This window comes from Microcaecilia unicolor, chromosome 6, assembly GCF_901765095.1.
Source record: "Microcaecilia unicolor chromosome 6, aMicUni1.1, whole genome shotgun sequence".
Classification (NCBI taxonomy): domain Eukaryota; kingdom Metazoa; phylum Chordata; class Amphibia; order Gymnophiona; family Siphonopidae; genus Microcaecilia; species Microcaecilia unicolor.
The window spans coordinates 288,143,957-288,160,746 of record NC_044036.1 but is presented as its reverse complement, the minus strand read 5'-3'; the positions used below and the strand labels follow the sequence as shown (position 1 = coordinate 288,160,746).

The following is a 16,790-nucleotide window of genomic DNA, read 5'->3' as shown; positions in this document are numbered from 1 at the left end:
CTGTTCTTTCTTTACCCTAGCCTTATTTCCCTCTTCCCTCTCCATTGTTCCTCATACCCCCCCTCTCTCTCCCCAGCCCTTCCTGGCTGTTCTTTCTTTACCCTAGCCTTATTTCCCTCTTCCACTCCCTCTCCATTGCTCCTCATGCCCTCCCCCCAGCCCTTCCTGGCATCAGCTCTGGTCTGTACTTTTATTGTGTAAACTGCTTAGTTGCCTGTTAAGGATCAATCAAGTGTACAGGATAAATGAATAAATAGGCCTAAGCCCCACTGTAGTGCACATCATTTATCTCCAGGTGCAGAAAAGTGCAGTTTTAACCTCCCTCACAGGTGTGACAAGCACTGGGGTGTAATGGCAATGTTGGGGAAAGCTGATTTAGTCCAATCTTAAACTAGTCTTGTCTTCCACTGTTTGAGAAGAGTAATGTTAAATGAAATAGTGCAATTTCAAGGTGGACTTTAATGCAAGTCTGTGTACCATTGCCCTCTGTATCATGTGACTACCCATTACTCTTCATTACATAATTTTAGTGACAGAAAGACTCCTGACGCAGGCCTCATTGCCGAACCATGGTCACATTGAGTCCTTCTATTCTGTCTCATAGACTGTTGGAGATGAACACAGTATTTATTAAAGACTTTGTTTTTAACCAGATTGGGCTTCCTTTGTTTGATTATATTCCTCCCTTTTTCACCTTCCTGTTATAACTGTCAGGACTGCATCTTTCACTTTCTTGCATAAACCATGACAAAAGAGGTACCACAGGCTCCCATGTGTGTTTATAAAACAGAGCCCTAGAGCCAGCCCCAACAGCACACAAATGTACCTCCTCTGAAGGTATAAAAATGTATCCATGTGTTTTATGGAAGCCTAAAACATGCACAACTTAACTGTCTACACTAACCACAGAACACTGACCACCCAAATATTCAAAGCGATTTAACCGTGGAGAGGCTCCTGCTGCCTACCTGGTGATATTCAGCAGCACTTTAACCAGACAGTGCCATAGAACATTACCACTAACCACCCCTACAGTGCCTAGTTAATGCCAGGGTGGTCTGTTGGCAGAGATTGGTAGGAACCAATTAATGGCAATATTCACATTGCTAACCAGTTAAGCAGCAAAATGGTTGTCCTAACGCTAGCTGCTGAGTTAACTGGGCACTGGTCTGAATATCAGCTAGTGCCCAATTTACTTCTGAGTAGCAGCCTAAGGGAGGTCTACCCTCTCCCTCCCAGAAAGACAGTACAACTCAGACCAGGCTCCCTACCCCCCCCCCCCCCCCCTTTTACTATTTAATCACTGGTGCTTCTAGGGTCAGGAACGATGGTTCTCCACTTCTGGCTTGACAGTACAGTATTGTCAGTGACTTTGTGTAGTTGAGAAAACAGACATGGGCAATGCAAGAACCTTTGTACAGCTAATGCAAGGTAGCACCTGAGTGCGAGACCCCTTTTGTACTATCTTACACAGCCATCATAAACTTGGTTCAGATTCATTTTATAATCTGTGGAATCTCTCTGTCCATTACTGTAATGAGATTTACAATCAGATTCATTATATGTTTTCTTCCACTCAGTACCAATGGAACAAGCCCTCGATGAATTGGGATCAAAGCCCAAAGCTTTTTTGTTAAGACTGTGGAATAGGGCCTCTGGTGGTCCATCAGTGCCTTTAACTACTTTGCTGAGCAATGCACACTCTATTAGTTTCCCTTCTAGGTCAGGACAGATTCAGGTGTCAATGAAAACCAGCATTCCAGCCTTCACTATCCACAATCACACTGCCAAACCGAGCTATAGACACAAGAAGAATCAACATTAAAACTTATAGTCTAAAATTTATTGGTTCATGTGTCAAACCTCATGAAGCAAGAAGGAGCACTCAGCAACTCAAACTGCTGAACTGGCCACTACCTTTGAAGAAGTTGTGTTTGATGCTGCAGATGCAAGCTCTGCCCCGCTCAGTTTCTGGCTGGCTTATGGCTGCAGTACTTATGGAAATGCAAGTAAAAAAGGTGTCACTCTGTTTCGGAAGGGACTCTGAAGTCTTGATTCTATACCTTTACCCTGTGGGGTTTTATTTACATTTCCTCTCCGCCTGTAGCTTATACACTTGGACATGCTTGGCATCCATGGCTGGTTTATATGTTCAGGCTTAGTAGCTGTACTTAAAGCTTCTCATTCATGTCTGTTGTTTCTGGACCTTCTTTTTCTTTGCATTCCTGGCCTTGAGTCCCTTCGTTCTTATTCCACTGGCATATTCAGACCGTAACATATCAACGAGGTGTTGTTTACCATAATTCTTGTAAAGGTTTGACCTGAAGTGGGGAAAAAAAAGGGAAAAGTATTTTTCTTGTCAACCAATTGGAGGCAGGAGCTCTGATTTGTTCTCATGATAAGCCGAATGGCTATGATAACATACACTCACATGAATACCCCACATGACAACATATTAGACAGTTCATAGCCAGCTTTTGGGGACAGTGACATAAAAGCAAAGATACTTACTTGTAGCAGGTAATCTTTGAGGACAGCAGAACGTATATTCTCACATATGGGTGATGACATCCACGGAACCCCAGCGTGGACGCTGTCCAGTGTAATCCATCTCACCAAGCATGTGTGTGTGCCTTTTCACCTGACCCGTGAGTGCAGGACCAGCAGTACAATATTAGAGCTAAAGAAGACAACTCCAAGGGGAGGTGGGTGGGGATGTGAGAATATATGGCCTGCTTATCTTGTAAAATATCTGCTGCAGGTAAGAATCTTCACTTTCTCTGAGGACAAGCAGGACCATCATCTTCTTACTTATGGGAATTACTAGCTACCAGGCACACTGAAAAAAATCTGAATCCAGCTAATAGAGATTTGCACACAGTGAATCTCATAAAAACTCAGTTAACTGAGAACTATATATAGAGCGAGATATTGCAGATGTCACCTGGAACAGCAGAAACATGGGTTTAGAGGGTGGAGTTGAATGCTACACATTAAATAAATTCTGCGGAACTGTCTGGCCGAACCTACCATCCTGGTGGGAATTCTGCTTCCAGAGTCGACAACCCAGGTGTAAGCAAAACAGATGCAATCAGCCAGCCATGTAGAAAGTGTCCACTTACTGATGGCTACCCCCTATCTACTGGGTCATAGGAGACAAAAATCTGAGAGGATTGCTGATGAGTTTTTGTTCTCTCAAGATAAAAAGTCAAAGCAGGCTTGAAGCCAGAGTGTGGGGTGCTTTCTCACCTGGATGGACATGAGGTTTAGGGAAAAATGTGGGTAGGAAAATTAACTGGCTAAAGATGGAAGTCTGAGACCACCTTAGGGAGGAACTTAGGATGCGTGCACATAACAACCCTATAATGATAAAATTTGGTATAGGGTGGACATGCTACAAGGCTTAAAACTTGCTCACCTTATGAGCTGATGCAAGAACTACCGGAAAGATGACTTTTGAAGTCAGATCTTTAAGGTAGCAGGAATCCAGAGGCTCAAAAGGAGACTTCATTAGTTGGATAAGAACGACACTGAGGTCTCAGGACACAGGAGGAGGTTTAATCAGAGGTTAAATAAGAAGTAAACCTCTCATGAAGCAGGTTATCAAAGGCTGTACAGAGATGGGCTTATCTCCAGTTCGTTGATGGTAAGCACTGATTGCACTGAGATGACTGTGAACAGAGAGTTTTCAATCCTAAATCTGAAAGATGCAGTTGATATTCTAAGAGATTATGCACCGGAAAAGAGAAAGGGTCAAGTGCTCAAGGCTCACACCAGACAGGAAACCTTCTCTATTTGAAGTTGTAATACCTCTTAGTAGAATCTTTTCTGGAAGCCGAAAGGATCTTGGAGACACCCTCAGGGAGCTGCTCAGGGCAGCCAGTTTTACATTCTCAACATCCAGGATGTGAGAGCCAGAGACTGGGGATTGAGATATAGAAGGGATCCCTCATTCAGAGTGTCGAGGGCCAGGAAAGAGCCCAGTCTTCATGGTTCTTCTGAGGACAACTCCAGAAGTAGAGGAAACCATATCTGCCTGAGCCAGTAAGGCACAATGAGAATCATGGTCCCTCGACCCTGGCGAAGCTTCAACAACGTTTTCCAGATGAGGGGAATCAGAGGGAATGCATACAGGAGACCCACTCCCCAATAAAGGAGAAAGGCATCTGATGCTAGCCAGTTGTGTGAGTGAAGCCTGGAGCAAAACTGAGGGACTTTGTTGTTACAGGGTGTGGCAAACAGATCTATTGAAGGAGTGCCCCATACCTTGAATATTTTGTGGACAACGGTCATATTGAGAGATCACTCATGGGGTTGCATAACTCTGCTTAACCTGTCCACCAGTGTTATTCTTCCCCACCAAGTATGTGGCTCAGAGCACCATGCCATAACAGGTCACCCAGGCACACATCTGGACAGTTTCCTGACACAGTAGAGAGGACCTTGTCCCTCCCTGCTTGTTCAAGTAGTACATAGCAACTTGTCTGTCTGTGCGAATGAGCACAATCTGATTGGAGAGACGATCTCTGAAAGCCTTTAGAGCATTCCAAATCCCTCGGAGTTTGAGAAGGTTGATCTGAAACTCCATTTCCTGGACAGACCAAGTCCCCTGTGTATTTAGGCCATCTACATAGGCTCCCCAACACAGAGTGTACGCATCTGTGGTGAGCACTTTCTGGTGTGGAGGAGGTTGGAATGGGAGTCCTAGAGTCAGATTGGATGGTGTCCTCCACCAGCTCAAGGACTGAATTAGATCTGGGGTGACTCAAACTAAAGCTGCAAGATCCTCCATAGCTTCAGACCAATGGGAAATCAGGGCCCACCCCGTGGCTTGAGACTACTGGGAAGCTAGGGCCCACTGAGCAGCACTGAAGTGCAGGCATTGGTGTTACATGTACTGTGGAAGCCATGTGGCCGAATAATCTTAACATTTGTCGTGTAGTAACATGTCGGGAAGTGAATACCTGAGCTGCTAACAAGATAAGGGTATCCACATGTGCCTAAGGAAAGAAAGCCTTCACCTGCACAGTGTCCAACAGGACCCCTATATACTTCAACTGCTGGACTGGATGAAGGTGAGACTTGGGGTAGTTGATAAACTGCAGAAGCTCCAAGAGCTGGATAGTTCTCTGCATAGACAGCTGAGCCCCATCCCTCGATGTGCTCTTGACCAGCCAATTGTCCAGATAAGGGAAAACATGGACTCCTAGTCTGTGTAGTGACATTTGTGAAACGGGGGGTGGGGGGGGGGGGGGGGGGGGGGGGGGGGGGCCAAAGGTAGGCTGAAGGGCAACACCTAATACTGATAATGAGATTGACACATCTGAAATTGGAGATACTTTCTGTGAGCAGGAAATATCGGCATGTGAGTGTAGGCCTCTTTGAGTTCCAGAGAGCATAGCCAATCGTTCGGTTGAATCATAGGAAGAAGACTTCCCAAGGAGATCATCCTGAACTTTTCTTTGGCCAGAAACTTGTTCAGAGATCCAGGACTGGCCAATAGATGCCTGTTTTCTCTGGCACAAGGAAGTATCTAGAATAGAACCCACTTCCCCTCTCAGCCAAGGGAACAGGTTTGACTGCTTTGGCTTGAAGAAGGACGGAAAGTTCTTTTGCAAGTACTCTCTTGTGGAATGACGCAAAGGTACAATGCCTTGGTGGACAATTTGGTGGTTTTCCTTGCCAATGGAGGGTGTAACCGAGTTGGATGATTTGGAGAACTCGCTGGTTCGAGGTATAAGGGGCCACCTTGCATGAAAAAATGTCGGCCTTCCCCCACTCGGCAGGTTGTCCAGAACAGACAGTTGGACAGCGGCTACAGTCTCTTGTAACCTGTCAAAAACTGGTACTCTGTTTCAACTGAGGGGTAGATTGAGTCTTCTTCACTCTTTGCTGATGTGGGTGCAAATGCCGAGTCTGAGTTTGTTGGGGAGCATAAAGGGACAGAGTGCACTGCCACTTACTAGAATAGTAAGCCCCCATCTAGTTGCACCAGAAAATTTTCTGTAAGATGAGGCAGGAATATGCTGCCGTGAGTCTTAATAGTGTCAGTATGTTCTTTGATCAAACCAGCAACTTCTTCCACTTTGTCCCAAAGAGGTTATCTCCTTTACAGGGAACATTACCAAGGTGTTCCTGAATAGCAGGCTCAAGGTCCGACACACACAGCCAAGAGAGATGATGCACGGCTAGCCCTATAGCAGATAGACGAGAAGTGATGTCACAGGAATCAAAGGCACTCCTGGTCAGATATTTCCTGTAGTCTAACAAGTTTTTGCAAAGCTTCTTAGAGAAACTTTATCTGGAAGGAGAAAATCGGAAAGCGAGACTGCATTTTGGGTTACAGATTTTAAGTAGATTGTAGAATGCTAGTAGTCTTGAATATGGCTGGCCAACATTGAGGCCTGATAGTCACGTCTATCAAATGAATCCAGAGTTCTGGCCTCCCTACCTGAAGAAGTGGAAGACTGGGATCTGGTACTGTGAGTACATTTAAGGGCAGGTAGGACAACTGGGTTTTTATCAAAGCCTGGACACTTTTGTATTCCATACATGATGTCAATCTTTTTAGGAGCCACCTGAACAGATAAAGGCATCTCAGTTTTTAAATAGGGCATCCTTGAGAATTGTATGGAGAGATACACTGACAACTTCTTTGGGAGAAGACTCAAAATCCAAAACAGTGAGGAGTTCTAAACGAGGCTCTTCCTCAGTTTCCAACCTGTGCTGTTTCTCTAACAAAGCCTGTGAAAGACTGATGTTCAGGTAGAGATTTGTCTCTCTCAAGTGGCAGGGAAGGATTAGAGGGTATGCTATAGGACTCCTCAGCTGAGAAGTACTGTGGCCCATCATCTGACTCACAGGAGAGGCCAGGAGAGTCCTCAAAGTATTCCTCAGGAGTAGTACTAGGACGCATCCTCTCCCAAGGTCTGCACACTTGCATGGAGGAGCGTCGGGGCATAGACCTGCCCTCCGAGCCTGGGGAGATGTCCTCTCCTGTTGTCGAGGACTGCACTGGGTGGCTGCACGACAACCCCAATGCTCGAAACCAGACTGGTGTCTGTGCCCTCTCCTGAGGCTGGATCTCCGAAGACAACTGGGGCTGAGCTGAAGCTAGTGCAAGCTCCCTCGATGTCTGCATGGTCTGCTTCTTCAAAAGCCCCACTAGCTTCTCTTTGAGCATAGCACGGATTTCCTCTTGAAGAGTAGGTGCCAGCTAGGATGGAAGATTTCCTCTTGAAGAGTAGGTGCCAGCTAGGATGGAAGAATTAGCATGAAATCAGTCTGCACACTGTCCTGCACTACAGGAGGCACAGAGGAAACCGAATGCATCAGTGGAGAGGCTAAGAGCAACAAGGAATGAGAGCGCTCTGACCAACGCCAGTGCTTATCCAGTACAGGCGGTGCTGATACTCCAGAGCTGCCGGTGCCATGCCTCGAAGGCAAGCCATGTCAATGTTTCTTAGGCTTAGTACGATGCTGGTCCCCTGATACACGCCGCATTGCTGAAGACAGTGTTGAGTTGATGCGTTTCCTAGGTGCTACGTCCGACGCCGCTGTCAACAAGCCAGTTCCATGTCAGAAGCCAAGTCCCCTGCCATACTTGATACCGATGGAGATCCAAAACGTTTCCTGTGCTGAATTTCATGGGCCTTCCTGTACCTTTTTTGCATGTGCTGCTCAGAAAGCACAATTTAGATCCTGGTGGTCTGGGCCCAAACACTCAACACACCAAGTATGGGGACCTGAGCCCTAAATTACTCGATTGCACTGAGTACAGAACTTGAAGCCACTCGGTATCTTCTGAGGCATGTAGGGGAAAACAGTCGACACCAAGTCAAAGGACTCAATTTTTATTTTTTTCTTCTAAAAGGGGGTAAAGTGAAATCTACCCAAAAGTCTGGATGCAAGTCAGCAAGATCCTGGGTGCAAGAAAGCCTCTAGGCCCCCCCCCCAAAAAAAAACAAAATTGAAAAAATTTGAGGAAAAAAGAAAAGAGTAAAGTAAAAAATGGATAAAAATGAAAAAAAAAAAAAATATGAGGAAGATAAGCAAAAACCCTGAAAGGAAAGGAACCAATACGCAGAAAAAGTTTGAAGCGCTGAGGAGAGATCACAAACGTGACCTCTCAGCTCTATAGAAAACTTCAAACTGCTGGTCCTGGTAGAAAGGCACCCACACATGCTTGGTGGGACGCAGCCAGAGAGCTCTTAAATGATTACACTGGGCAGCGTCTGCCTCAGGGCTCTGTGAATGATGTCACCCATAGGTGAGATGATAATGTCCTGCTTGTGCTTGGAGAAACGCCTGTTTCAGCAGGAGAAGTACAAGGAAGGCAGGAGGAAGTGAACAAGATAACCTTCTGCTGTAAACAAAGAATCTTGCTATACTGTGCAGGAAGAACAATTCTACATATGCTGGAGTTATGGAATGATTTTATTTATTTGTTACATTTGTATCCCACATTTTCCCACCTAGTTGCAGGCTCAATGTGGTTTACATAGTGCCGGAGGTGCGATTGCAGACTCCGGTGTACTCAAATACAAAGTGATGCAGAGATAAGAGTCATATGGTATAGCCACGAGATGGGATAATGTTTGTGTGGTATGGTCACACAGAGGTGTCGTACTCGGAAGAATTGTGTTGTGTCCATGATGTCTTTTGTGGCCATGTTGTATTGTGGTTTTGTTGTAATGTAGGGTTAGGCTTTTATGTTGGGTTGGCAGGGTATGCCTTTTTGAACAAGTGAGTTTTTAGTGTTCTCCGGAAGTGTAGGTGATCGTAGGTAGTTTTTAAGGCTTTTGGAAGTGCCTTCCACAATTGTGTGCTTATGTAGGAGAAATTGGATGCGTAAGTTGATTTGTATTTGATTCCTTTGTAGCTTGGATAGTGCACCACAACCTGCGAGTGTCATACGTGTAAGAAGACGGCTTTGGTTTTTGTGGAATATAAACTTTTTACTGAATTAAATTACACCAGAAAGAATGCCTGTTTCTAGTAATGCCTTAGTTGACTTGTCTCCCAAATAGAGTACCCATCTCAAGTTGTTCTTGGAAATTTCAGAGCACTTCTCAACAAGCCACTCACAATGTGGCAGTGCAGGTTCACACTCCACCCTTTGCTCTAGAGTAGACAAGGGTGGCAGCACATCTGTATCTTTCTCCTCCTTTGCTAACTCTAGCCCTTGTGCTTTCTGTCTTATGGTACCATGCAAGGAACAGCCTTTCTGAGTTCGTGAATCTTGCTCTCTCCCTGGCCAAGTTCAAGTCCTGCTCCTTTTAAATCTAACTCCCCCCTCAAACTCTCTCCAATCTTGGCCCTCTCAGGTTAAACATATTTTACTTTGGTAGCTTAAGGGTGGGCAATTAATGCATTAATAACATGATTAACGTATTAATTTTTTAATGTACCCAGTTCATTTTAACATCACCTGATTTAAACATTTTTTTTTTACGCAGAAAGTTTACAGAACGGCTCAGGGCTTTGCTCAGTGTTTACCTTTACAGCTGTGCTCTGGATTTTTCTCCTTCCTCACTGCCTCAAAACCTTTGTCTTCCTCTGCACAGTCGGGCTCTGCAGATGCTTGAGCCGCAACGTGCAGGAAGTTGGGGAAGTCTCGTGGGACTTGAAATCACGAGATATATATTTTCCTTCTTTGCTGTAAAGCTGTTATAGGGGAACTGAATATTCTTTTCTTTTAATACAAGCAGGAAGCAAGCAGCAATATACTTTTAAAACTTGTTGACTGGGCTCTGATTGGCATGGAGTTTGAAAAATTATCCTGTAGTACTGGCTGTTGCTTCAGTCTTAGCCCGGGAGAAAAAAAAAAAAAGAGACAGATCTCTTTGTTGAGGCTCAGTGAATTATAAGTCCTGATCTTCCCTGGTACTGTTTAGACAGTATGCAAATGTTTAGTTACCGTTATAATTGATCCATAATTCAGTTACCTGTTATTGTTTGCTGATTGCAAATTTCTTTTTGTTCATTGTTCCAGTGTGACAATAAACCTGTTTAGTTTGTTGACTCTGCCTGTCTGGACTGATAAAGAATCCTGGTGGTTTGTGTGTTGGGTCTGCGAGTGCTTTCTGGGAACTGTGGGACCATTGGGAGTGTGGCTCCAGTAACCTAGAAATCATAATTTGAGAGCAGGAGACTCGACTAGAGCCGGTTGTCACCCAATCAGTGGGAGGAGGGTGCTAGAGTACAGCACAAGTGGCAGATGCAGGCGGACCTGAGCTGTGCTGGGGATAGACCCTCTAAGTGGCCGCGGGGTAGTCCTAGGAGGGTGGCTAGGTGTTTCGTGACAGGGGCCTTTGTTTTTACTGCCAAAATGCATGCCTTTTTAATCACACCATTAAAAGTTGCAATCGCGCAGATAATAGAGATTAAAATTTGTAATCGTTGCCCACCCCTAGTTTAAATGATTACTACAATACATTTTAGTTCGCATATACCACAAGGTTCAATGCGGATAACAATATACAAGAAGTCGAACAATCAGAATATGCTTGTAACAAACCAGAATGGTAAAAAAAAATTAAGCGTCTTGACTGAAGTATTTCCTGAAAAGATAGGTCTTTAAACATTTTCTAAACACAGGATAGGAACCTATTTTCCTTATAGTAATCAGTACAGAATTCCACTTTATAATGAATCGTAAGGTTTCAGATTAGGAAAGAAGAGAGTTAAAGAGTTTCTAGAAGAGCTATGGATTTCCTTCTCCAAAGAAGATATGATACAGCTTAAGTAGGATGGAGTTAAGTCAAATAATATTCTATATGCCAAAGTACCGATCTTAAACTCTGTATGTCATTTGTATATCTTAACTAGATTATAAGCTCCAAGGAGCAGGGACCATCTCAATTATATGCATCTATCTAGCTGTGTGTGTGACTGGAAGTGCTATAGAAATGTTAAACAGCAGCTGTGGAGTCAGAGATTAATTTCAGTGTCAAGAAATAAAACATATCACAAGCTGCACAGATGAGACTCTGCCTTTGTTTTAGAGAGCACTTGTATTAGTGATGAAGAAAACCTGAACCTTTGTAGTCCATGATATCATATATATAATGCATGATGAGCCTCAGAACATACAAGTCCTTTTTTCAGATGTGATTTTAAGGCTGAGTGAAGAAAGCATTCATAGATAGCGAATGTTGTGGAGTTGGAATTTCTACAATAGAGGTTGTGGATCCTTCTCATACTAGATACAAAGGATTTTCCCTGAAGCCCTAGTCACCTTTGCTAAAAGTTCCTGCAGAAGTGTGAAGATCTCAGCTTAAGAGCCGATGGACAGAATAGTTTTAACTTACAGTGGTGAACAGAAAATGGCCAACAAGTGGAATAAGACACACGGCCTGTAAGTGTCCTGTGAATTTAGCCTGAGCTAAGCCTTGGCACCCTGACTCAGCACACACCTGCCCAAATGTGTGATATAAACTAAAAGCTTTAAAACCTAGGCCTGTGCAGTCGGACTGTGCATGGCTTCCAATCCCTTGTGAAAGACAAGAGAGCCCATCCCATCCCATCCCATGGTCTGCAGGTAAGCCAGGTGTATGGCAGGATAAAGGTCACCGTGAAATCTGGCTAATCACCTCATTAACCATGAGGACAGGGTTGTGCAGCAGCCTAGTAATTGGCTGCTGTCAGCTGCTAAAGCTCCTGCTAGAAGAGGCCAAATGTAGAAAAGCTGCAAGGCAGACACCTGTAATTAAAGCGCAGCCTTCAGAGAGCAGGGAGCAGACACTGCCACTGCCAACATAAAACTCAGGGACAGCCTTAGCGTAGACAAATTATACCAGTGCTCAACTACAAGTACAAAATGCTGGGTCCTGAGTTGTGAGTCAAACTAAAAATCATCTGGGAGTCACTGTGGACAGTAATGCTTTTTTTTTTAGCCCTGTGTGCCGCAGCTGCCAGCAACAGAATGTCACCTGAGAAGTACCTTTGTGCAGTTCTGGTCACCCCATCTCAATGGGATATAGGAGATAATCCTATAACACAGGCACTAACATTACATGCACTGCTGTCATTTACTATGTTACTATACTGTATGTGTGTAGCGGCCAAAATTCCACCAAAGCGCTATTCTGTAAATACCTGCTTAATCTATATAGTGTGCATTTTGATGGGGGGAATGCACCCATGGGAGGAGCCTGGGTGGTGCTTAAACTTGCACACGCAACTTATAGAATTCTGAAAGTTATGCAAATATCTGCAGTGATTCGCTGCTAACATTTCCACCAGCTCTATGGCCGGTGCAAGTTTTTCCACTGCACCTAAATATTATATACATGTATATACTCAGTTATGCTAGCAACCTATAAAGAGAAAGGAGGCACTATCAGGTACCCTGTTATAGTAAACATTCAGAGAAGGATGACCAAAATGATAGAGAGGATCGAACACATCCAATATGTTGAGACTCTCCAGCTTGGACAAACGACAACTGAGGGGACATGATAGGAATTGCGAGGAACAGTTAAATAGGACACAGTTGTTTTAAACTTTCAACCAACACAAAAACCAAGAGGACACTCAAAGAAACAAATGACCAGCATACTGAAAACATATCATACAAGCTATTACTTTTCATACAGAGCACATTAAGCTGTGAAATATGTTGCTGGAGAATGTGGTCAAGGCAACCGACATAGCGGGATTCAGGAGGACTAAACAAGTTCCTGGAGGAAAAGTTCATAAAAAAATGATTAGCCAGGTACACGTGGAAGAGCTATTGTTCATTCCTGGAGATGAACTATGGGAAAAAGATCTGCTTTTTGGGTTCTGCTGGACTTGAGCTTTGGTCTCACTCAGCATGACTTTTCTTATATTCTTATTTACTAAGTGGCAAATTGGCCCAGTTTATAAAGAAGGATACTTGGAATTTGTTACTTTTTTTTACCCATAAACTGAAGCTCTCATAAGCGTGGAGAGTCCTCTTTCCTGCAGAAAAATAAGAGTGTGAAACTCTGAACGACAGTAGATAAAAGCTGCTATCTCATTCACCATTGCAAGCTGCAAGGAATACTGTGTTTTCATAACACAGAACTTCAAGACAGGAATTATTTTTTCCCATCTCCAATAAAAATTGTCCAGAAACAACTTATTCCTACATGGAAGAGGAATTCTGCTCCTTCAAGGTCAACAGCAGGCAGAACTTTAAGGATAATGAAGGTGTGTGTGTGTGTGTGCCTGACAGTGCTTTAAAAATAAATAGTACTAGCAGTATGGAACTGAACTGGATATTTTATATATGTGCACATGAACAACTCGGAAATAGTTACCAAAGACATACTAAAAATTAAATGGTCTTGTGATTCTCAAGACCAGAATTGGCTGTTTCTGTTCAAGTTTGTTGGGCATAAACAACATGGTCTGTTAATATTTTCAAAGAATTCCATTTGGAATATGCTTCTGGATGGTTTTCTGGCAGTATCTGGCCAGAACCAGGATGAAGGGAATATAAGGCTTATGTTCAAACTTGTCGATTCTTCTCGTCCAGTCTCTCCCCACATTCTGGATACCCTGGAATTTCTGAATCCACCCTTGCCTTTTCAGAGAGCTTCCTTTCACTTTATTTTGGTAAATAAGTGCAGAACAGTTGTGTGGAAAGAAATCCCCATCACAGGCACACTTCCAGATTTTGCCTTCAACTAATTAAGTGATATTAAGGAGGTTGTAAATGTCACAAGGAAATTGGCATGCAAGCTGCTTCTAATAATGAGATGAAGGAGGGGGCAGGGGGGGGGGGGTGAGATCACAGCAGGTGTTCCGCATTAGGCTTTCCTCATTTGTGCCATTAGCCTCTTTGGTTTTCCTAAATTGAGGGGGAGGGGGGCATGGGGCTCCTAGGTGTCACAAAACAGTGGAGAAGGTTGCCAAGTTAAGTGGATGTCTCATTGTCTCTGCAAAAAAAACAAAACAAAACACAAAAAAAAAACCCAGGAGAGAGCTGACCACAACCACAGCTAATGAACAAATGGGGTAGGTAATGTGTCTCTATCTCAGGAGAGTCAAAGTGCTGACCACTCATTAGCCTCGATATGGACTAAACAGGTTTCAACCTCTGTCAAGTTGCAACGCAGTCCTAAGATTAACAAACATGGAAGAGAATGCATCTTTAAATTAGGATATGTACCAAAATGCATGTCAGTCTCTTTGCACTTCAGCTTTCCAGCAATACCACTTGCTCCTGACTGACCATTACAAAAAGGATACCTGTACAGAAAAGCCACCACCCAAGCTTGGCTGAAAGATCAGAATGTGAGATCCGTGCTGGAGCCCTGGGCACAATATCAATTCTCCAAAAACATGCAGCAGGAGAAATAACTGCACAAAAGCAGTTGAACTAAACACACAGTTTCCTTGCTTGTCTGTATGAGGCACACCACTTCAAACTGTCACCATCCCAAGCAGGATACTATTTAGCTCATGCATAAGTTGACTACACAGAAACCAGCAATAATATGACCCCTGCTCCTTCCTTAAGATGCAATCCTGTCAGAGGACCTCACCCACATCATCATCTCTGTATTTGCACAAAACAGGCCACTCCTTAGAGGAAATATTGTACCTAACCCATGCCTGATCAGGAAATCTGAATTTAAATAACACAGAATACAAGGTCACAGAGGCACAGATCACCTTTCATTCCAACACCATTATTCTTGCACATGAATCAAATGTAATTTCTTTAAAAGAATTATATGATAGGCCCAATACCCACTAGTGTTCGATTGCCTTTGGACTATGATGGCTGGGTAGAGAATGCATGGGCAAGGTTATCTCTTCCATGAAGATTTGGAGATGTTATAGAGGAAGTTTGACTCTCTGAACATAAAACTTTCACTAAACTCGCATAAGTGTTATCCAACGACAGTGCTGTACAGAGGCTTTGAAAATCACATTCAGCTATTTCTGAAGAAGTGATCTGTGTGACCTCCACAGTTCATGTGAAGCAGCATCCGTGCAGAAATCTTAATCTGAATTATTAAGTGATAGCAAAACAATTTTATTTTTCCAGAAGAAAAATATCCATTTCTTTCGCAAAGACATATGTCTTGAGAGATTTTCTTAACCAGCACTCTAATCCTCCTAACTGTTCGGGCGTTCAGATCCTGCATGCCTCAAAATCCAACTGTTATATATACTGGCCAGTCAGTGAACACCTTCACTGCTCCATCATGGTACCTAATTATATGGTCCATGCTAATTAGCTTAAAATCGTAAGTTGTTGATTTATTGTATCCTATATCTCATTTTCCAAATAAAAGTAACATATAATGTCTAGAGCTCTTCTAAACTAAAGGAAAGGGAGGAGAGACAGAGAGTGGTGGGAGGAGGAGACAAGCTGCCATTTAGCGAGAGCCATCTAACAAGGGATGAAGCAGCAGTTACTGAAAAGCGACATTACAGAAACAGAGACGCATTGTCAGGAAGAGCGTAATCCTGTGACACACAGCTGTCAGTCAGTACTGAGCTCCCTGCTGGCTCACAGCAGCATCAAAGCTCACCCCATACCACCTAACATGCTCTTTATGGGCTAATCACATTATTCTTCTGTGAATAAAGCCCTGCTAAACCCTTCTAGCTCATGGCACTATTCTCTCACCTCGTTACCCATCTGTCTGCGTGGGGCAGCAGGGGAGGTACTTCAGCTTCTCAAGGCCAAAACGGTGTCATACAATTCCCCCTGCTACACTTTCATTTTTGCCTCTGGTTTGCATGGGGGGGGGGGGGGGGGAAGGGGGAATTTACCCAGTTCTCTCCATGTACCTGTCTGCATAGCTCTCATTCTGCTTTCTACTGACAATAAGACTTTATACTGTTCACATTGTGACAGCTAAGCTGGTGCTTTGTCTCTTCTATTCAAGGTGCAGAAAATTACACTTTCTCCAGACACAGCCATCAAAGTGACACAGACAAAGCTACAAATGCACTGGGCCCAGGCTCCTGCTCCCCACAAGGCTGGGCCAACAACTGTTCAGCGTTTGGAGCAACAATGAAATATTCAGGTTCTACAAGACTGGTTCACTTTACTGGTCCAGTCTAATGCTTGTCTTTGGTGTTTTTAGTTGTTTTCATATTGCTCAGGCTGGCTGGAGCTAAGGAGTGCTGGACTGGCTATTTTTTTTTACAGTGACACCTGGTGGTCAGTTAGAGAGCAGCACTCTATCACTATTTTCCACAGTCCTATTAAGGCTCTGTACATTCTTTTGCTCATTGCTATTTGTCTTGGGTGCTTTCGTGAGAAGGCAAGTAATAAAATCTTTTAAAGACTTACTTTTGCATGTGCCTCCTAGTCTCCCAACCTAGTTGTTTTTAACAATTAACACTCATTTTACCATCACAATTTTGAATGAAGTGGGAGTTACTATTTTGAGATTCATATCTTTGTACTCTCAGACTGCTAAGTACTGCAACCTCCAAGCATCTGGGCCCACAGCACTGCAGATCCTTTCTGGTAAGAAATCACTTTTACAGATAGCTTAATTTTTATTTCTCCCCCCTTTTCTGATCATAACGAAATACTAGGTAATCGCATTTGGGATTGCTTTGTGCCCATGCCAACTCATGACACTAGTTCTTTGTTATCTAAATTTACTAAACCAAACTGTAGCCTAGACATTTGTCCGGCCTACATTATGAAGGAAATTAATTCTAATTCTCTAGGGCTCTAACTACATGGTTTAACAATTGGTTTTCCTGCACAATGGGGTGAACTCGTATTAACTCGCATCCCGAAAAATCCTAAAGGAAACTTATCAGATGTCATCAACTATCTCCCA

The 16,790-nt window shown here is 43.6% G+C and overlaps 1 protein-coding gene across 2 annotated transcripts in view; it reads right to left on the bottom strand.

Moving 5' to 3' along the window:
• Window positions 1–1,821: 1,821 nt before the first annotated feature.
• DDX31 (DEAD-box helicase 31) overlaps window positions 1,822–16,790 on the bottom strand; it is an 88,139-nt gene continuing 73,170 nt past the window's right edge. For both annotated transcript variants that reach the window (XM_030207772.1, XM_030207771.1), the window contains exon 21: window positions 1,822–2,321. In XM_030207772.1, the coding sequence (XP_030063632.1) occupies window positions 2,186–2,321 (136 nt within the window). In that variant the 3' untranslated portion in view covers window positions 1,822–2,185. The remainder of the gene's footprint in view (window positions 2,322–16,790) is intronic.